At 53.4% G+C, this 20,938-nt stretch overlaps 1 protein-coding gene across 4 annotated transcripts; it reads left to right on the forward strand.

Moving 5' to 3' along the window:
- The first annotated feature begins 199 nt into the window (after positions 1-199).
- On the forward strand, positions 200-19,541 carry SMG9 (SMG9 nonsense mediated mRNA decay factor). Of its 4 annotated transcripts, none has more exons than XM_059381350.1 (14): positions 200-492; positions 3,013-3,168; positions 5,483-5,557; positions 5,647-5,911; positions 6,002-6,099; positions 7,847-7,959; positions 11,271-11,382; positions 13,143-13,238; positions 13,660-13,745; positions 16,230-16,336; positions 17,056-17,163; positions 17,332-17,460; positions 17,771-17,915; positions 18,375-19,004. In XM_059381350.1, the coding sequence occupies exons 2-14, from the start codon at positions 3,019-3,021 to the stop codon at positions 18,514-18,516; spliced, it is 1,626 nt and encodes a 541-aa protein (XP_059237333.1). In that variant the 5' UTR covers positions 200-492; positions 3,013-3,018; the 3' UTR covers positions 18,517-19,004. The 4 variants fall into 4 exon arrangements, with proteins under 4 accessions (XP_059237333.1, XP_059237337.1, XP_059237336.1 ...); XM_059381354.1 differs by having other exon boundaries at positions 17,758-17,915; positions 18,375-18,462; XM_059381353.1 differs by lacking the exon at positions 18,375-19,004 and adding an exon at positions 19,011-19,101 and having other exon boundaries at positions 201-492; positions 17,758-17,915.
- The last annotated feature ends 1,397 nt before the right edge of the window (positions 19,542-20,938 follow it).

The following is a 20,938-nucleotide window of genomic DNA, read 5'->3' on the forward strand; positions in this document are numbered from 1 at the left end:
ACCTGCTTATCCCAGTAACCGCCCTCTCTCCCTCGGTGTTAGACACCCACAGAGGGGCCGCCCCACAAATGCGCACGCGCACTAAGGCGGAACCGCGGTGTTCTCCCTCCTTCCCTTCCTTCATCCGCATGCGCGCTGAGGCCAGCCACGTCCATCGACGCATGCTCAGCCCAGGGCTGACGCTCAGTTCTCCCGCGCCTAGCCCTCAGCGCATGCGCCAAGCCGACACCCCGCGGGTCCTGCTTTAAGCTCCGTCCCGCGCTACTTCCTCCTCTTCCTCTTTCGGCCCCGCGTTCCCCAGGGGGCCGCTTCCGGGGTTCCTAGACCGGTTCCGGAGTGACCGGTACCTGCTCTCTCGGTCTACCCCACGCTCCTTGTCCCCCAGACGCCATTTACAAGCCCGTGGCTTGTGGTGGAACCTCCCCCCACCAGCCCCGTCACGGAAAGCGCGCGTAGCGCTGCGCCCCAAGAGCCAATCAGCAGCCGCCTTAGGTAAGGGTCCTTCCAGCCCGCGCGAGGCTCGTGCGCCGGCAGGGGGCGGGGCGCGGGGCGCATTTCGGGGCCCCGCCCCCCTTCCGACCGTTAAACAGTCGCTGGGACGGCTGGCGGGTTCGCGTAACTTGAGTAGGGAGGGGGGAGCGGCCGTTAAAATACCGGGCTTGCGGGCTTGGGGTGGAGACCGATAAGTAATCTGTAAATAGGAGCTTGGGTTCTGGGAGGGTCTAAGTATTGCAAAGGTCCCAACGAGAACGTGTAAAGAGAAACTTAAGTTTTGGGAAAACGCTCGCCAGAGGGTCTGCAAACAGACCCTATATGCCCAGGAGGTCCTCCAAATACTGTGTAAAAAGAAACTTAAGTTGTAGGGTTCCCCATAAGAGGCTTGCAAGCAGGTGCCTAATTAAGGGGGATGCCCTCTGAGTAATCGATAGACTCATAAGTTCTTGGGGGGGGGGTACCCCGTATACAAACTTGTAAATATACGTGTTTGAGTGTCAGAGAGCCCTCAGAAAAATAGTGTGAATCGGCCCTTAGGTTCGGGGGGTGGGCGGGCATAAATATGGGGTTAGGAATTAGGAGTTTGCCGATAGACACTTGGGTTCTGGGAGAGTCCCGGAAAGGGTCATGTGGAGAAATGCACTAGTGCTGACGAAGCTGCCCGGAGAATGTCTAGTTAGATTCCTGGCATCTGCGAGGTGTCCGTCAGAGTCCTGTGAACACAGACTGGCTTCAGGCATTTTGGGAGAATCCTCAAAGGAGCCTGGAAATATTGGGGGTCCCCACATTGCATGTAGGTGGACTCAAATTCTGGGGAGCTCCCCCAAAGAGCTGTCAAGCAGACGCAGGTACCATGGAAGTTCCCAGAATAACGTGGGAGAGGACACTTAGTCTGGGAAGAGGGTCCTGTGGTTGGTTAAACGGACGCTGGAGCACTGGGATAGAATCCCCATTGAGGAAAGAAGAGAGACACTTAAGCACTGGGTGGGGGAGTGGCGCTGTCTCCGGAATAATGTGTAAACCAACACTTAATTGCAAGGAAGGCAGGAGTTCCGATTTCTGAGGGAATCTCCCTCCAAGACTGTAAACAGTCATTGAAGTGCTGAGTGGATCGTTTTCCATAAGCGTGTGTAAACAGGCCTTGCCCTCCTGTCTCCCAAGGCCGTCTAGAGCTGTTTGTGGCAGGCAGAGAAGGCACTTGGAGAAAGGAGCTAGATAAGCCCCACCTGGCTAGCAAAATTGCTCCCACATCCTGTAAACACTGCAGTTCTGGAGAAAGAATCCGGCACTGGGCCCAGTTAGTCACTGTTTGCTTGGGTGGGAGGGGGGATTCGCAGAATGATTTCACAGGCACTTAAGCACTAAGCAAGGGTCAGCAAACCATAAAGGGCCAGAGATGCTGCAGGCCATAGTGTCTCTGTCTCAGTTACTCAGCTCTACCATTCTATCAAGAAGGCAACTATAAACAGTTTATAGATTGATGGGCGTGGCTGTGTTCCAGTAAAACATATTTACAAAAGCAGAAGGCAGCCCTGATTTGGTCCATAGGCTACAGTTTGCCAGCTTGATCGGTGAGCTCAATAGTAGATGGTCTTACAGTCTTGCAAACAGACTGTTAAGTCTGGTAAACAGCTGGGGAAACTCCCTAGAGGAACCTATAAAGTTCGTTAAATGGTAGGGTGGATCATATGGGTAGCAGTACATTTTATAACACCTTAGATTAACCACTGGTGAGACCTTGGAGTGTGAGGGATAGCTGACCATCAGAAATGGAAGGTAAACAGACTGATGCCAGATGAGACACCAGATGAAATTAGGCCCTTGAGTGCCCCGTGTATGCCAGTATTTCATAATCAAAACAGTAGTTGTCAGAGTGAGGATCATGTTACTGATGTGTAAGGAAATGTTTTGCTGCAGTTTGGGATCTTTGTCCCATTTTTACGTGACCCTTCCCCTGTGAGTTGTGCTTATGTTGGGGCAAAGTGATTAATAGTTGGGAATAGTTTTGGCTACAGGTAAGAGAAGTATATTTGTTTCTCACTGCATCCAGAAGTAGACAATATAAGGTTAATAGGGGATCTCTGAATCTTTTTCTACCATGCCTTCTCTCCTTCCTTCCAGCCCAAGGTAGCTGCTTGAGCTCCAGCCTGCACATCACATTTTCAGCTAGAAGGAGGGCAAAAGGCATGTGCCGTTGTCTGTGAAGGAAAGTTTCTGAAAGCTGCCAAAACACACTTCTGGTGTCATACCAGTGCCAGAAAGAACTTGGTCACATGACCACCTACCTGGAAATTACGCTGAGAAGTGTGTTCTGGACAGCCAAGTGCCCTGCTCAGAACTGAGAGTTTTATATTTTTTGGAAGAAGTGAGAAAAGAGTAGATCCTGAGAGGCAGCTGGCAGTCACTGCCACAGCCACAGAGGTCTCTGAAAACAAAGTGCCTTCTTACAGTCCAGAGTGAGCCAGACAGATGGCAGAGCGTCTCTTTACCCTGAAATCAACCTCTTTCTTTCTTTAGGCAACCATGTCTGAGTCTGGCCACAGTCAGCCTGGGCTCTATGGGATAGAGAGGCGGCGACGGTGGAAGGAGCCTGGCCCTGGTGGCCCCCAGAACCTCTCTGGGCCTGGTGGTCGGGAGAGGGACTACATTGCCCCATGGGAGAGAGAGAGACGGGTGAGTGAGTGGGCCCAAGGGCAACATCATGTATCCACTCGTTGCACAAATGTTTTTTAAGCACCTGCCATGTGCCAGGCACTAATCTAGATGCTGAGGCTCTGTGAACAAAACTTGGAGTAATGGCAGAGAGAGACAGAGGTGGCTGTCGTAGATGAAGTGGACAGCGAGGGCCTCCCTGAAGAGGTGAGGAAATACATCATAACGAAATCTGAAGAGCAAATGTGAAGGCCCTGAGCCTTAAGTGTGGTGTATTCCGGGAGCAGCCAGGAAGCCAGTGTGGCTGCAGTGGGTGAAGAATGAAAGGTGATAGGAGATCACCTGAGAGACCTGGGAAAGGACTTTGGATTTTGCCAAATGAAACTGACATTGGAGAGTTTGAGCTGAGAGGTGCCATAAGCTCGTGTTTTAAAGAGTTGTATCGCAGCAGCAGCTGTTTGGGGTTTTTGGTTTGTTTTTTTAAGATATTTATTTTTTTGAGAGAGCACAGGTGCAGGTTGTTGGAGGGAGAAGAGAGACAAACAGACTCTGCGCTGAGCATAGAGCCTGATGCAGGGCTTTATCCCATGACCCCGAGATCATGACCTGAGGCAAAATCTAGAGGTGGATGCTTGACCAACAGAGCCACCCAGGCGCCCCCTAACAATAGCAGCTGTCACTGTGTTGGGCAGCATGTGGTATGCTGGTGCTGCGCAAAGTGCTTTAACATCCTTTGGGGTCTCCCTGAACCCTTAGAGCTACCCGCATGAAATAGAACCTAGGTTTGATTTTCACTAATGAAGAAAATGAGTCTCAGAGGAGAAGAGACCTAACCCAAAGTCACAGCCAGTAAGCTTTGGGGCCAGAACTCAAGGCCAGATCTAGCTGAGCCCAAGCCCAGCCTGTTCTCTCTGCTCGAGTGTCCTGGGCTGGGAATACAGAGCCTTGGCACAGGTGCAAGTCCTGCCTTGCTCCCCTCGTGTGCTTAGGTGAGTCACTGCCAGAAGCTGCTCCCCACTGAGGTTCTTTCTCCACCTTTGAGAGGTTTGGGTTGGGTGGGGAGGGGAGGGAAGAAAGGGGCAATTGGGACCAGTTTCTGAACCATAAAACTGCAAACATGAAGAATAATTTCTTCACAGTAAGCTCAGCTCTTGCTTGTTCCTTCCCTTGAATTGCAGCACAGGAGAGAACAGAGCGTCTCTCTTCCTTCCACACATATCCTGGGGAACGTTACCATCTTCCTAGGGGGATAAGCAACTCCAGAGTCTCTGGTCTGTCTCTGACTTTGGCATTGACTGGTCAGTGGACTCCTCACATCCTCTGTGTCCCCTGCTGATCTCAGCAGCTCCCTCCCATTTCTCCTTCTCCCAGTATCCGTGACAGCCCATCGGGCCTCATCCTGGCTGGACACCCCCTCCCCAAGCCAGTCCGACACCCTGGCTGGACATTGTGCCTCCTGAGTACATCTCCTGTCCACCATCTTCTCGCTGCCCTCACAGCCTCGGCCCCACATATCCTCCCCTCCTCCCTGGCCTTCTGAAGGCCCATGGCCTCTCCTGTAGTTCTGTCATAACTGTTCTTTCTAGAACACTTTTGTGCCCTTTTGTTTGTTCCTCACCATAGGCCAGTATCCCCAGTATATGGTGAAGAAACAGACCCGGTGAAGGTTCATGGCTCTCCTGAGGTTTGTCAGGGAGCCAGAAAAGAACAAGACTCAAACTCGGATCTCTCCCCTTTCCATTTAGGCCGGTCGGGGGTGGGTCGAAAGAAGCACAAGAAGGGCAAGGTGTGGGAATCAGCGGAGGAGCGGGCAGGATCGCAGCCGGCAGGCACTGAGCTCCTGCCACGCGGACTGTTTGCAAGTTCATCTACTTTCAATCTTGTGGGAGTCCCATGAAGAAATTCCTATCCCTGTTCGCGAAATGAGGAAGCAGTCTGGAGTGAGGGTTGTTCCTTATCCAAGTTCACACAGCCAGCAAATGGCAGGGCCAAGTTTGAACCCACATCGAGCTCCTGGGCCCTGGCTCCTTCTGCCTGGGCTTGTTGTCTGGCAGAGGCCACGGAGTGCAGCTCTGGAGCTAGGCTGCCAGGGTTTAAATCCTGACTCCATTGTTTATTGGCTGTGTGACCTTGGGCAAGGCAGTAACCTCTCTGGACCTCAGTTTCTTCATTTGTAAAATGGGGATAATCGTATCTATCTCCCGGGGTCGTTGGTGGAATTGAGAAGTTGATATATGAAGGCTTTTAGAATTGTACCTGGCACGTGACGGCCTTTGGGAGTGTCCCAGGGGAGCCAGGGGAGCCGTTCCTGAGTAACTGCCCTCCCTCACCACAGGATGGCAGCGAAGAGACCAGCTCATCGGTCATGCAGAAAACCCCCATCATCCTCTCAAAACCTCCAGCAGAGCGGGTGAGCGGGGAAGAATCTTCTGAAGGGGAGGCTGGGAGCAGTTAGGGCAAGGATCCCTCTCTCTGACTGGAAACTTCTCTCTCCCATAGTCAAAGCAGCCACCACCTCCAGCAGCCCCTGCTGCCCCACCTGCCCCAGCCCCTCTGGAGAAGCCCATCGTCCTCATGAAGCCGCGGGAAGAGGGGAAAGGGCCTGCGGCTGCAACAAATGCCTCCACCCCCGAGGGCACTGCCCCCGCGCCCCCTGCAGCCCCTGCACCACCCAAGGGAGAAAAGGAGGGGCAGAGGCCTACACAGCCTGTGTACCAGATCCAGAACCGAGGCATGGGCACTGCCGCACCAGCAGCCATGGACCGTGAGTTGGGGCCGGGCAGGATCTGGTTGGGGGCCGGAATGCCCTCACGGAGCCTCACCACATCCTGTCTCCTGCTTTCCCCGTCTCCAGCGGTCGTGGGCCAGGCCAAACTACTGCCCCCAGAACGCATGAAGCACAGCATCAAGCTGGTGGACGACCAGATGAATTGGTGTGACAGCGCCATTGAGGTACTGAGGGGGCCGTCGTGTCTCCGCGCTTTGAGCGTCCCTAGGTGCCACATCTCACCACATCCACCCCACTCCCCACCGCCACCCTCTTGGCAGGCAGTACGAGCCTGGCCAGCTTTCCGGCAGTTGCAACAATGAGACAGAAGGAATCAGAGTCCTCAGCCAGGGCTGGATGGCAGCAGCTTCCACTAGATCGGCTGTGCTGGTTGTTAAAATACTGAAATGGTTTGCCACTGGTTACTGGTTGGCAAGGAGGGACTCCCACTATCACCCAGATGCCATCCCACAGCAGGGCAGCCTCCTGGACCCTGCTCCAGTTCCATTTCTGAGTGAAACCCATGTTGTACCAGTGCTAACTGGTTTGAATCTCACTCCCCAGAGGTTCCCTGTCCATCACGGTGGCCCCCGCTCTAGCTCAGACCTCACATTCCTGGACTGCCCTGCCTCCGGTCTCCCAGGCTTCACTTCTCTTCTGCTGCTTTTCCCATCCCATCCCTGCCCAGATTCCCCCAGATGTGTCCCTTTTCCTTCTCTGGCAGCTTGGAGTTACTAAAACAACATGCCAGGCCCATCTCTTACCTGGCTTGCTGCCTTTCTGTGTCCACTGTCTTACGGATACCAACTGGGGAGCTTTAAAACAAAACAGAACAAAAGCCAGTGTCCAGGCCTGCTCTTCAGGTAGGACACTATGCAGTGTTGAGAGTGTATCTGCACCATCTCGTGTGGTAGCCACTCTTCTTAGGTGTGGCTCGTGGGCACTTACAAGTCCACATACCCCACATGTGGCCAGTATAGCTTTGTTTAATCTTAAGTTTAAATGGCCATGTGTGGACAGCGTCTGCCTTACTGAACTGGGCTAGGCCTAGGTTTTCTGCTCTAATGTGTCTAGGGTGAGGCCCGAGATTAGCTGCCTTTTTTTTTTTCCCTTTAAAAAACTCCAGGTGATTCCCAGGAGCCAGTTGAGGACGTCCCTGTTTTTCTTGAGGAGTGCCTCTCACGCCCCCTGGTGGTGGAAGGCATCAGCACTGGTGGGCCAGGGGTGAAGGCCTCAGGATTTTCCGAGACCCTTAAATCCCACAGACGGGAGCCAGGACAGACTGAGCAACCCTTCCTGTACTCTCTCCCCTTTTTCATGCTTCCATATGTTTTCCCGGCCTTCCCTAAGCCGAAAGCCCTGCAGGAGTCTGCTCCAGTAGCCCTCAGTAACAAGACCTGTCTTCCTCCACCCGTCCTTCATTCCTGTACCCTTCTCCTTCTCTTCAGCAAAGTCAGGTTCCCCTTTTAGCCAGTGTGTTCCAGCCACACTGATCTCCTGTCAGCTTCTCTCTTTTTTTTAAAGATTTTATTTATTTGACAGAGATTACAAGTAGGCAGAGAGGGGAAGCAGGCTCCCCGCTGAGCACGGAGCCCAATGTGGGGCTTGATCCCAGGACCCTGGGATCATGACCTGAGCCAAAGGCAGAGGCTTAACCCACTGAGCCACCCAGGCACCCCTCCTGTCAGCTTCTTGACCATGCCAGGCTCTTTACTACTTGGGATCTCTGACAAGAGTTATCCTTTGTGCCGCCACATACATGTACAGGCTCTTTGCCCAGCTCAGGATTCAAGCCATGGAAGTTTTTCTTCATCAGGCCAGCCTTGTCTGGAAGTCTCTGCCCACCCCACCCCACCCCACCCCACCCCAGTTTCACTCCCACTCCAGCAACTGACACATTTATGAGGGTCACAGTCCTTCATCTTCCCACAGTACCTGTTGGATCAGACTGACGTGTTGGTGGTTGGTGTCCTGGGCCTCCAGGGGACAGGCAAGTCCATGGTCATGTCACTATTGTCGGCCAATACTCCTGAGGAGGACCAGAGGTAAGGGATGTGGAAGGCCAGGAGGGAGGTGGGCACCCACCTGGGATGGGGAAGGGTGGGCCTAGGTATAGCAAGTGGTGTTGCCAAAAGGACTTAGAGATAATGTTTTACCTCCCATGGCCTCCATGCCTTTGTCAGATGGGGGTGATTAGGGGCTGGACTAAATCTTTGTGTAGCTCCAGGGAAACCAATCTTGTTTCTCCCTCCCTCCCTCCCTGCCTTGCTCCAGGAATGGTACAGAACCCAGCTTTAGATTTAGGCTGACCTCAGTCTCTCAGCCCTGCCACTCACCAACTGTTTGCCCTTGTCCAGGTTACTTCACCTCCCAAGATCTCACTTTGTCACCTGTAAAGTGGGCTTTTGAAGGATGAGATCAGGAAGGCAAACATTAGTAAGAACCTGACACAGAGCAAATGCTTGTGGGATATTGGTTGATAAGGCATGGTAAATAGAAAGGGGAAAGAGACCCAGATGTCGGGCGTGGGTTCTAAACCAACTTCAGTTCTGCATTCTTGAAGAAGGATGGCATGATTGTAAAGTAAAGTATGAAATCACAGGAGAGGATGTAGGGGAAGAGGGAGCTTAAGAACTAGGGACCAAAACTGAGGGCAGGGGAGGAAAGGGGGAAAGGCAGGGACTAGGAAGGAGGGACCATACATAGTCTGATTAAAGAAGACTCAAACTGGGAAGGTAAAAGGGTAGTAGCCACTTGGGATTGTCTAAAAAATACAGGGGTTTGGTTTTTTAATGAAACAGGCGATACTACTTTGCATTCCATGGATTGGCATCAGGGGTTCCACGAACCTCCTAACAGTAAAATGCAGAATTTTACGTGTATGGGCAGTCAGGCTTTTCTTCTTAAGGAAAGGGTCTGCAGTTTCCACTGGATCTTAGAGGGGTCTGAGGGAGACCCAGAACAAGTTAAGAACCACTGTTGTGAGCATATACATCCACTAGAACCAGAGCTGTGGGGTTGCCCTTCCTCCCAGTCCACGCCATCTCCTCTCTTATAACTTGTAACTTACTCAGTTGTAACTTCGGCTCACCTTGGCTCCGCTGGGGAGCAGCCCCAGCTCTCAGATAGCATTCTTTCCATCTCCGCTTCCCCCAGCCAGCGAAATTTCCCCCCAGCTCTGAGTTCAGATTCCTGAGCTAGAGAGAATTCTACAGGCCTAGCTGGTCTTTTTTGAGCCACGTCCGCCTGTGGCATGGTGGATTTTGATTTCAGCTCTTGCCATCGGGTCTGTGGATTATGTTAAGAACTCATCTGCTTCTTCCCTTCTTCATTCCTGTCTCCTGACCCTCCCCTGGAGGATGCCAAGAGCCCCCTAACTGGTCTCTCTGCTTTAGTTCAGTTGAGCTAGTGTTTATCGTGTGCTAATGATGTGCCAGGTGCTGTTCTGGATGCTGGGCATACAGCAGCAAACAAAATTGGCAAAAACCTCTGTCCGTAGCAAACAGATAAGTTCTTGGAGATGTTAGAAGATGATAATCACAGGGGAAGGGGTTCTAAGGAAGTAGTATGGGGGATAGATGACAGTCCTAACTCGAGTGGTCAGGGGATGCCTCCCAAGCAGGACATAGAGAAAAAGCAGACTTGGAGGAGGGAGAGCGTTCTAACCAGGGAGTGGTACAAGCTGGCCTCGGGGGCTAGAGCTTGCCTGGTGTGCGTGCAGCACAGCGTGGAGGCCGTGGGGCTGGAGCAGAGTGAACAGGATGGGAAGTCACAGGCAACCTGGTCAGAGAGGTTAAGGGAGGGGCTCTGGTGCTGCCTTTGACTCGGGTCGTGATCTTAGGGTCCTGGGGTGGAGACCCGTGTCTGGTTCCCAGGCCCACGGGGAGTCTGCATCTCCCTCTCCCCCTCCTCCTGCTTGTGTGCACATGTGCTCTCTCTCTCTCTCTCCCTGTCAAATAAAAAAATCTTTTAAAAAAGGGGGGGAGTGGTAAGAGAGGCCTAGGGTGTCGGGCCTGTAAGTTGTCATCTACTCTTTCCACACTACGGTCCTCAGCGTACGGCACAAGGGGGAGCTTTTTAAAACCTACATCCAGTCCTTTCACTTCTCCACTTAAACGTCTTCAGGGCTTCTCCAGGCTCATTAGCCAAAGCCGCAGCTCCTTACTGTGTCTCACAGGCCTGCATACCCCCTTCTGGCTCCCAGCCCCCTTGTTCTCTGCTCTCACCGTACTCGGCTTTGATGCCTCATACACACCACCTGTCCTCTGCCTGGGACCGTCTTCGCTTCCATCCTCCATCCCCCCTGTACCTTCCCTTTTACTTAATTCAAGTTGCATAATTAACTCTCTTCTCTCTGACTCTCAGTGTGGTCATTCACGTCTTTATGGCATCCCTTCCCAGCTCTACCAGCTGAGTTACCCCCACTCAGAAGGCCTCACACCTCTTCTTCCTGCCGCTCGAAGTTACTGATTTCTCTTGGTTTGAGAGGTAGACCAGGAGCTCCACGGGAGCAGAGATGTCCGCGCTGCTGCGCGCATGCGAGGCCTTCAGGGCGGTGTTGGTGAGGCGGGAGGCCCTTGCATACTAAGCGTCTCAGGGAGGCGGGGAGTACCTTTGGCGAGCTAGGTACCATTACCCTGATTTTACAGATGGAAAGAGGAAATCTCTTTGTCCGAGCCACAGAATATGACCAAGTTAGTTTAGTTGGTTTAGGGCAAGGCTCAGCTCTGCCTGCTTTGCTTGGTCTCTTCTCACCGTCCAGCGCAGGTGGAACTGAGGGAGACTTCCTCACAAGGGAGGAACTGGGAACCGAGTTCTGTAGCCAAATGGCCTCTCGTCCTGGGGGTGGGGAGGGCTCAGTGCTGTGTCTGCAGCGTCTGGCCTGTGGCAGGTGCAGTTGGTAGTTAATGGCTCCCAGATACGCATCACTGTGCATCAGGCACGTTCCTAGGGGCTTCCCGTACATTAGCCTCATCATAACGCCAAGAGTTTTGAGACTGTTGTTATCCCCGTTCATAGGTGAGGAAACAGAGGAGAAAGAGATGAAGGACTTGCCCAAAGCCACCTAGCCAGGAAGAGGCAGAGCTGGCACTGGAAATCCCAGCAGTCGAGCAAAGTCCCTGCTCTTAAATACCTCAGGCTACTGACTTCATTCAGTGGTGGACAGATCTTAACAGTGAGGGTAAAGTCATGCGGAATAAAATGTAAGCCCCCAGACGGCAGGGGCCACAGATGGAAGGCTTTGTGGAAAGGCAGGGCACCATCACTCACACGTTCCTTTCGCAGCGTCGTGCTCCAGAGGCGTCGAAGGCTAAGAACCAGACCTCTAACACACCCCGCCTGCCCCTCTCCACAGGGCATATGTTTTCCGGGCCCAGAGTGCTGAAATGAAGGAACGTGGGGGCAACCAGACCAGTGGCATCGACTTCTTTATTACCCAAGAGCGGATCGTTTTCCTGGACACACAGGTGCCAACCTCCAACCTCCGCATTCAGCTTTATCCCAGAATGATTCATGTCTTTTCTTGGGCTTTAGTCTCTTTTCATGTTTCCCTCCCCACCCTCCCATCCATCCTGTACACAGTAGCCTAAAGAATCTTCTAGCAGAGTGGTTAAATGTGTGGGCCCTGAAGTCGGTCTGTGTATGTCCAGATTTGGCCTTTAATTCTTACGGGCTGGGTGACTTGAACCATGTGTCTACCCACTTAGACCTCAGTTGCTTTGTCTATAAAAGGGGATGATAGTTTGTTCTCAGCCTCCTAGGTCATTGCAGGAATTTAGTAGGACAGTCCAGCGGAGTGCTTGGCATTGGACCTGTCCCATAGTGTTCAGGCCCGTCACTGTCATTCGAGCTGACCTGTCATGTGTGTGACTGGTGGTTTTCCTCATCTTCTCCCTTGACCTCAGGCAGAGTCCCCGTCCCTAGCATGGTGTTCAAGGCTTGTGGAGCTTCCTCTCTCGGACTCTAGCCTGCCCTCTCTGCTGCGTGTCTAGCTCCACCACACACACCACAAGGTCATGATCTCTCTCTCCTTCTGGGGTGTCCCCAGCCTGTTCCCTTTATCTGAAACTGCCTGTTCCCCAGTTTTCTTAAGTGGGAAGAATACTATTGCCTACCGGGTAGGGTTATGTAAGGCTTCAGTGAGCGAAGACGAGTAAAGTCCTAATGACAGTGCCGGACATGAAGTACATACTTACTCCTCTTAGCTGGTGATATCATGATCGTGAGAAGTTCTCTCTCCCCTGCCTTTTTGCCTGGCTAGTGTCTTCTCCTCCCAGAGGACTTCCTCCCTCCTCTGAGCACCCGCCAGTGCCGCATGCACCTTCCATCACAGCACTGCTCTGTCACAGCCCCCTGCATGTGGAGGGCTCCCCCTCCCCACCTGCCGGGTGCTCTTCAGGGAGCAGCTTGCTGGTCAGGGCCTGGCCCATGCTTGGTGCTCACTGAGTGTTGATGGAACAGAGTTCAAGTCCTCATAGGCATTGATGACGCAGAGAGTGGAAAACCTACAAATGCGGCATGAGATCTGAGCCAGGCCCTGTGCAGGGGCTCGTCTCTGTGCTAGAGACCAACTGAGGCGCTGTAAGCTGGGTCCGGGACCCATGTGGAACGGACAGGAGTTAAGGCAGAATAGAGCACGCAGCATTGGGAGTCCAAGAAAGCGAGCAGTGGGAGAGCCTCTTACCTAAAGAATTCCACTCATGGCTGTAAGAAGTCAAGAAGACTTCTCAAAACCCTTTGAGATGGAGTGTTCCTTAGAGACAAGGTGATGAACTCATTCACTACTGACTGTTTTACACCCACGGATGTAATTTTTAAATCCTCGCCAACTTTCACACTAATCGTTGTTTCTGGACCAAAGTAATTATCTTAGTGAAGTTTTAAAAGCCTCTGAGACAACTAAGGGAAGAAAAAGACACTCGAAAGGACATTTGTCATTCAAGTCAACATTACGGTTAGCAGCACTAGGAGAGTTCTCGAGCGTGAGGCACTTGAGAGCAGTGACGACTTGTGAAAGGGCTGGGGGAAGTGTGTTTGCTTTGAAACATTCTGCTCTCACCTCCTCTTGCTCACTCGCACTGACTCATTAGAAACTGCCGTGTTCCTGAGCTCATTTTGTCCTGAGAGAGGCGAGGTATTTGCCTTCAACGTGTGGAACTTGGGTGGCTGCGACCCTCAGAGTCCCAGCCACCAGCCCTTTCCTGACACCTTCTCTCCCTTGCTGCAGCCCATCCTGAGTCCCTCCATCTTGGACCACCTTATCAACAATGACCGCAAGCTGCCGCCGGAGTACAACCTGCCCCACACCTACGTTGAGATGCAGGTGAGGGGGCCAAGTCCATCCTAGAGGAGAGGTCGCATCCTTCCCCTCAACTTGTGATGGGGAGCTGGATGTGGGTTTACCCAGTTTATGCTTCATAAAGAGCCTTGGGGGCCCCAAGAGCTGTAGGAAAGAATAGCGTTGAGAGTCCTGTCTGGCTCACCTCCTGGCCCTGCTCTTCAGAAAAGTCATTTCCTGCCCCCTCCCCCTTCAGGCCTTGTTACCTGCCTTTGTGAGGTGGGGGTGGTCACTCTACGGACGGTCGTAAAGGAAGAGCCAGTACAGCCTGGGCATGCAGGAGGTGCTTCAAGGCTCAGGCTCAGGCTCTTGCCCTGCTGCCCACTTAGTGTAGTCCTGGGAACAGGGACCCCGGCCTGGGCAGAGGGGACCTTCAACTCTGTCGTCTCTTCCTGCCCACTCTCAGTCACTCCAGATTGCTGCTTTCCTCTTCACGGTCTGCCATGTGGTGATCGTCGTCCAGGACTGGTTCACAGACCTCAGCCTGTACAGGTAAGGAGCGGGTGGGTGGGGAGGGGGAGCCAGGCAAGAGATGGGGACCCCTTTAGAATGTGAGCCGGAGTGGGTCACCACCATCCAGCATATATACACACGCTGACAACTCTCCACTGACTTTTTCCATCACTCAGAATAAAATCCAAAGTCTTTCCCAAGTATGACCTACAGGGTCCTCCGTGGTACAGTCCCGGTCACCTCACCGACCTTTACTCTCACTGCTTTCCCTCGCTCCTTCCGTTAAAGCCCTAGTGACTCCATGGCTATTCCTCCATCTCTCAGCCAGAAATACTCTTCTGAGAGCCTCAGTCTCTCTCATGTCGTTTGAAGTCTCCACTTCTTAGCCCACTGTGTTTTCCTTCATTTGCCTTCATCGCTCCCTGACAGGACATTGTGGGTCTCTTTATGGTCCGCCTCCCCCATTAGAATGTATGCCCCAGGAGCCCCAGTGCCTCCCACAGTGCCTGGCCCAAGCTAGATAATTAATGCACGTTCGTTGAATGGAGAACATCGTCGGGATCCAGCTTGGCCATCTTGCCCATCCCCTGCAGGCATGCGTACCATTCTGTCGCTGCCCTGGCAGGCAAGAAGAGGGGGAAGGAGTTGGGATCTGGCAGGAGGCCTACCTGAAGCAGCTGGAGGTTCTAGAAATCCACCCCCCAAGACAGAACTGGCTTAGAACCTGAGGCACGAGGGTTCCTCTTGGCTTCAGGCCCCAGAGCATAGTGGTGTGGAGGCCAGCCGCCTTGGGCACAGGGCCCAGACAGAAGGAAGGAGCGGGAGCTCCTGAGGAGGGGAGAGCGGAGCCAAGGGAAGCAGGTGTCTCCAAAGTGAGGCAGCCCTGGGTTTGAACCCCAGCTTTTACTAGGGGAGTGGCTTCTTTTTCCTTGGCTACTCATAAGCAGATTGTTCTATTCAGACTAAGTGAGTGGAAGACTCGAAAGTGTTCAGTGATCGCGTCGTATCTGGACACCGTGAGCAGCTGATGACTGCAAGCTGAGCGTCTACAGATGACCCTGGGCGTGGGGGTGAAGTGTGGGTCTGGCCAGCAGTAAAAATGACTTTCTGGGACATCCAGCTGTTGTGACCAGATAAAAGTGTCTTATTTCTGAAACTGTACCCCCCCACACACCACTGTGTATTTGAATTCATTCACATGACAAAGATATTGAACATTTATGGATGCCATTCCTTGTTCTGGGCACTGAGGACACAGGTGTGAATGAAACACTGCCCTGTGTGGTTCACGTTCTGACGGGGGTGTAGATGCAGGACGGCACGGGGCAGAGCCTCGCGGTGCGCTTCTTGGCAGGTGAACCCCTTGAAACTGAATGACATACTTGGGTATGTGTCTGTGTGAGGAGAATATCCGTAGCTTTTTATTGGGTCTCATTATCCCTTACCTCTGATAGCAGTTGTATTTTGTTTATGTATTTGGAAAAGGTATTTTAAAATAGCATAAATTGAAATTTAGGCCCACATAGAAACCTGCATATGGATGTTTATAAAGCAGCTGTATTCACAGGGCTCCTGTTTGGCTCAGTCGGTTAAGTGTCCGACTCTTGATTCTGGCTCAGGTCATGGTTTCAGGGTCTTGGGATTGAGCCCTACATTGGGCCCCATGCTGAGCGTGGAGTCTGCTTACGATTCTCTCTCTTCCCCTCTCCCCACTCTTGCATGCTCATGCACCTGTTCTCTCTCTCAAATCTGCTTTATTCATAATTGCCGAAACTAGGAAGCCATCAGTGTGTCTTTCAGTAGGTAAATTAATAAACTGGTACATCCAGACAATGGAATATTAGTTACATGAAAAGACATGGAGAAAGTATATATCCTTAAGTGCATACCACTAAGTAAAAGAAGCCAGTTTGAAAGGGCTACTGTATGATTCCAATTACATGACATTCTGGAAAAGGCCAAACTGTGGAGACAAGTGAAAAAAGATCAAGGGTTGGGAGGGGAGGGAGGGGTGGGTAGGGCAGAGCACAGAGTGCTGTAATACTGGGTGGTGGACACATGACCAAGAGGTTGTATACAACACCAAGAGGAAACCCTAGTGTAAACCACGGACACTGGGTGATGATAATGGGTCATAGGTCCGTGGGAATGTTGATAGTAGAGGGATGTTGTGCATGTGTGGGGGCTGGGTGTCTGTGAAAATCCCTGTATTTAATTCAGTTTTGCTGTGATCGTACAAATGCTTTAAAAAATGGAAGTATTTTTTTGTTTTGTTTTGTTTTTGTGTAAGTATTTTTTAACAGCATAAGCTCATTAAAAAATGTGTACATCTAGCATGGGTCCACGGATTGGTGTGTGAGAGAGTTGTCTATGAATTCCCTAAAATTGCTTGCAAAAGAGGGTGTGTATTCATTTATCTGAGTGTGGCTGTAGTTTTACCAGATCCACAGAGAGAGCCCTGTCCCTAGGCTGTGGGATGGGGGTGCCGGTGCCAGAGCACCAACCTCTCACCCCAAACCCCAGGTTCCTCCAGACAGCCGAGATGGTGAAGCCGTCCACCCCGTCCCCCAGCCATGAGTCCAGCAGCTCCTCAGGCTCCGATGAAGGCACTGAGTACTACCCCCACCTGGGTGAGAGGTTTTCTGGGGCTGGAGGGGTGGGCAGAGGAGGAATGAGGGGCAAAAACCAGGAGCACTGGGTAAGTGGGGAGCTGGGAGGAAGAAAGAGCAGAGTAGCTGCTCCTTCCTCGAGGGTCCCACCTGGCCACCAAGAGCACAAAGCCTAAGTCTGGGTCTGGCTCCGGCTCCAGCTCCTTGATCAGAATGATCGCTTTTTGCAGAAAGGACCCACATCCGCCCATTTCTCTGACCGTGACATCTCCAGCATAGACTCGGAATGAGTTGCCATTAACCTGAGTGGCCCCGGGCACCCTGCTCACCCTCCCTCTGCCTACACTGCCTGCTCCGTCCTCGCTCTGCTGTGCTCTGCCCACGCACTGCTCTTCCACAAAGATCTAGTTCATTTATGCTGCCCTAGGCCGGGACTTCCTACTTCCCTCTTGTCTCACCAAGCCCCTGGTGCCTTCCCGTCTCACTCCTGATCCCGTGCCTATCTTCCTCTTCTGCCTTTTCCATCAGACTGGGGGCTCCTTGGGGGCAGAAACCACATCTGACTCGTATCTGGGTCCCCAGGGCCTGGTGCAGAGCCTGGAAGCAAAGTAACATGTCACGTAAATATTTACGAGTACTCCGAACCCAGGGTAACCGCAGATCTTTGGCATGAGGGGGGAAGTCCACACAGCCAAGCCCCAGCGGCCTCACAGGACTGCGTCTCTCCTCCCGCCCCTCAGTCTTCCTGCAGAACAAAGCTCGTCGAGAAGACTTCTGTCCTCGAAAGCTGCGACAGATGCACCTGATGATTGACCAGCTCATGGCTCACTCGCACTTACGTTACAAGGGTGAGGGTCCCTGAACCACGCCAACGCTGGCCAGCGGCCTCTTGACTCCTGGTCTGGTCCCATGGCCCGGCGTCCAGACTGGCCTCCTGCCCCTAGCTTGAAGATCATCCGTGTACCTCCCCTGCCCCTGGGCATCATACCTGCAGGCTGATGGCTTCTCTCCCACAGGTACCCTGTCCATGCTACAGTGCAATGTCTTCCCTGGGCTCCCACCTGACTTCCTGGACTCTGAGGTCAACTTGTTCCTGGTGCCCTTCATGGACAGCGAAGCAGAGAGTGAAAACCCACCAAGGGCAGGTACGGTTCCTCCTTGAGGGAATCTGGTCCAAGGGCTGCCAGTTCTTCCTTGGTCTGGAGGGAGACACAGGATGCCCTGGTCTGGGGTGGTAGGGACCCACACTGGTCTGAGGGGAGACTCTGGCTTGTCCCTAAGGTGCTTGGAGCCTTTCTTAGGAGCATGTGTCCAAGTTGTGGAAGTACAGGAAGGACTGGTCTGAACGGGGCCGTACTCCTGGTGTCCCAGTCCAGGAAGCTGGGTGGCCAGGAGAGAGGCAAGGCCCTCTCTTGGCAGGCTGGCGCCCTTATCCTCCCTAGCTCATCGTTCTAGGACCCGGCTCCAGCCCGCTCTTCTCCCTGCTCCCTGGGTACCGGGGCCACCCCAGTTTCCAGTCCTTGGTGAGCAAGCTCCGGAGCCAAGTGATGTCCATGGCCCGGCCACAGCTGTCACACACAATCCTCACTGAGAAGAACTGGTAAGAGCTCTTGGCAGAGGGGTCAGTGTGAGGGCCCCACCCTGGTGCAGGCAAGAGGAAGGTCTCTGTGATCCCTCCACAGCTCGGTTTCCTTCTCGGAAACATCGCTGATGGCTTCCATGCCCGGCAGGATGCTGTTCCATGGGATCTTGAGTCCTCCCAAGTAGCCAGCAGGTTGAAGTCTTGTCACCAGTTTTACTAGTGGGGAAATCTAGGCTTGGAGACAGGAGATGTCACATAGCTCTGTCACAGCAGCTGTGGCCAGGTATCATTTGACAGTGAGGAGTGGGAGCAGGGATCCCAGTCAGGCTCGAGGAGTGTTTGTTCTGAGGCCCTGAGGGCAGAAAGTGTGGCCTCCCAGAAGACACTGGAAAGTCCCCAGAGCAGCTGCATTTTCCAAGCTCTCGCTGGACGGCACATTCCCACTGTCCGCCTCCACCTTCACTCCTTCTCTGCCAGCTGGCTTTCCTACCTGCTCTCACAGAGCCCCGAGCCTCCCCAGCCCCAACTCTATGTGACTGTGTCCGGAGCCCACAGCAGGTCTGCATCTCAGGTCGGCATCATCTCGTTTCCAGGAGCCACACATTTGAGAGGGAACTAGCTTGGCCTTGGTGCAGCCTCTAGCGTGGCTCCCCTGGGTCTGTGGTCAGCTGGGGCCAGAAGGGGTTCTGGGGAGCACACACAGCAGCACAGCCATTCAGGGGTGGGGACAGGGAGCTCTGTTCCTCTCACTGTCAGTGGCAGAGCCCAGGGAGGCAAGGGTCACGTAGCTGTTAACAACTAACTGTTGTAAGACTCTGGAGGGAGTTCACAGAGGCCAACACTGTGTGGGGTGGGGCGACTCGGAGTTGGACTCGGAATTGGGGCTTGAGGCCTGGGTTCCAGACCAGGCACCCTCAGTGTGGCTCACCCGGGGTGAGGTCTGAGAGCCTGGCCAGTCCCATCAGCATTGCTGTCTTCCATGTGTCCGGGCCGTGGAGGTTCTGGTCTCAGGGTGTGCAGGTCATATGCAGTGCCTGCTTTCCCACCCGGCAAGGTCAGTGCAAGGCTGACAGGCCGCAGCCGGGGCAGCTGACTGCTGACCTCCTCCCACAGGTTCCACTACGCTGCCCGGATCTGGGACGGCGTGAAAAAGTCCTCTGCCCTGGCAGAGTACAGCCGCCTGCTGGCCTGAGGCCGAGGGAAAGAGCGTCATGTGGAGAACCCCCTTCTGGGTCCCCATGGTTGGTGAGGGACCACACGTGTCCTGCCCCCCACCCCACCGTGGGTGGAGAGTGGCAGCAGGCCTGATGGATGAAGGACCGCGACATTCTCGCCCAGAGACATGAGGTGTCCAGGGCTAGGCCCCCCACCCTAAATGGAGTATTGTTCAGGGGGGCAACTTTGAGATCCCACCCCCAATCTGGGACAGGGCAGCCCATCCTCGGTTCCCTGCAGGGACAGGCAGTGGGAGTAGTCTGAATGGTCCCCAAGCATCCCAGGTTCCATCTTGACCTCCCTCTGCAGGGATAGGAGCAGCAGGTCCCTCTTCCCTGACCCTGAGCCCTTTCCTGTGAGGTGCAGCAGGGTCTTGGGGAGCTCTTCGTTGGGGCAGACCTGGTGGTTTGAATAAAAACAATCACACAAGCCTGTTCTGGTGCTTCTCTCTTTACCTCCTCGGTGAGCTGTCATGGGAGCAACAAAGTGGGGTCCCAGCCTTTGGGGGCACATTACCTATAGCCACCATTAGAGCCTGAGTGACCTTCCCACGGGGACACATCCACTGTAGGTCATAGAGTTGTCAGGAGCAGATGGAAACCAGTCTTTGCTGAGGAGGAAGCCCCTAGGAATGGCTGTTCTGTTTCCTGGGGTGACATCAAGCCTCCCATCTCCGTGTTACTGATAGGAAAATCCCATGCCCTCCTTTGGCTAAATGCAGTTGCACCCTCATGTCCTCTGCGTTCAGTTGAAGACAGTGCCTGCCTTTGGTGAAATGCCTAGTTAAATGCAGGACCTAATTCAGTACGTGGTTAAAAAGTAGGACATGTTCTAGTTCAACATAGTATTTACCCTGAGTTGAAACAGCTTCTACCCTTATGCAAACAGGACCTTACCCTTACACACGATGCCTCCTGTTGGTTAAATATGGAGGCCTCCTTTCCCCATAGACCTTACCTACTCTTGTTTAAAAGTAGTCTCTACCTTTAAATCCAGAATGGACCCTCGGTCAGATACACCATGTCCTTCAGTATAGGCCCTGCCCTCATCTGCTCGGTTTCAATCTGTTACGTCTTAGCTTGCTGTTTCTCAAAGTTTGTCTCCAAATCGGTCTGGCCATCCCACCCATCCCCAGTTAGTCGTGACCCTCCAGTCCTGCTGCTCCACTCTCTTCACGGATGCCGCTGGTTTCAGTCACCAGCTGAGTCTGTCCGCCAGCTGCCCCATACCCCGTTGGTCTCCCTGCCTTCTCCTGCCCTTGGGCATACCCACACAGTCCTGGTGTCCTGGTCGTTGGAATCCTGGGCATGGGGAAGAAAACACGGGCCAGGAGTAGCCCAAGAGGGAGGGGCTGAGGTTTGGGCAGGAGACCCACCGCAGGCTCCAGCCCTGCCACTTGCTGACCGAGACCTTAGGCAAGAACCTCAATCATTCTCACTGGCCGTTTCCGAGCTGTGACATTCACTGTCCTCTTAGGGAAATGCTTCTGAACCCTCTGCCCCACTGCCCTGACCTATGCCAACACCTTCCAAAGTGCCCTCTCTAGCTAGACAATGGTGTTCCTCCCCACCTTGTCAAAGGTTACCTGTCCCGTGTCCTGCCTGTTCCTTCTCCATCCCAGGGGACTGCTGGTTGACGCGGGGGTTCAGAGCAGGGAAGGTGGGGGCAGTGGCCAAAGAGGGCGTGAAACCCAGAGCTCAAAACCACAAACACGGCACACAGGCTCAGTCCAGGAGAGCTAGAGCTTGAGTTTCTTTCCCTCACCCAGCACCACCCTGCCTGGGGACAGAACCCGTATCCTCCCAGTCCATCGCTGCCACCTCCAG

The sequence above is a fragment of the Mustela nigripes genome, chromosome 17 (genome assembly GCF_022355385.1).
Source record: "Mustela nigripes isolate SB6536 chromosome 17, MUSNIG.SB6536, whole genome shotgun sequence".
NCBI classification, from domain to species: domain Eukaryota; kingdom Metazoa; phylum Chordata; class Mammalia; order Carnivora; family Mustelidae; genus Mustela; species Mustela nigripes.

Coding starts and splice junctions, on each gene's coding strand:
- SMG9 (XM_059381350.1), top strand. CDS start 3,019: ATGTCTGAGTCTGGCCACAGTCAGCCTGGGCTCTATGGGATAGAGAGG. Junction 11,383..13,142: donor TCGTTTTCCTGGACACACAG/GTGCCAACCTCC, acceptor CCCTTGCTGCAG/CCCATCCTGAGTCCCTCCAT. Junction 17,164..17,331: donor CTCGCACTTACGTTACAAGG/GTGAGGGTCCCT, acceptor TCTCTCCCACAG/GTACCCTGTCCATGCTACAG.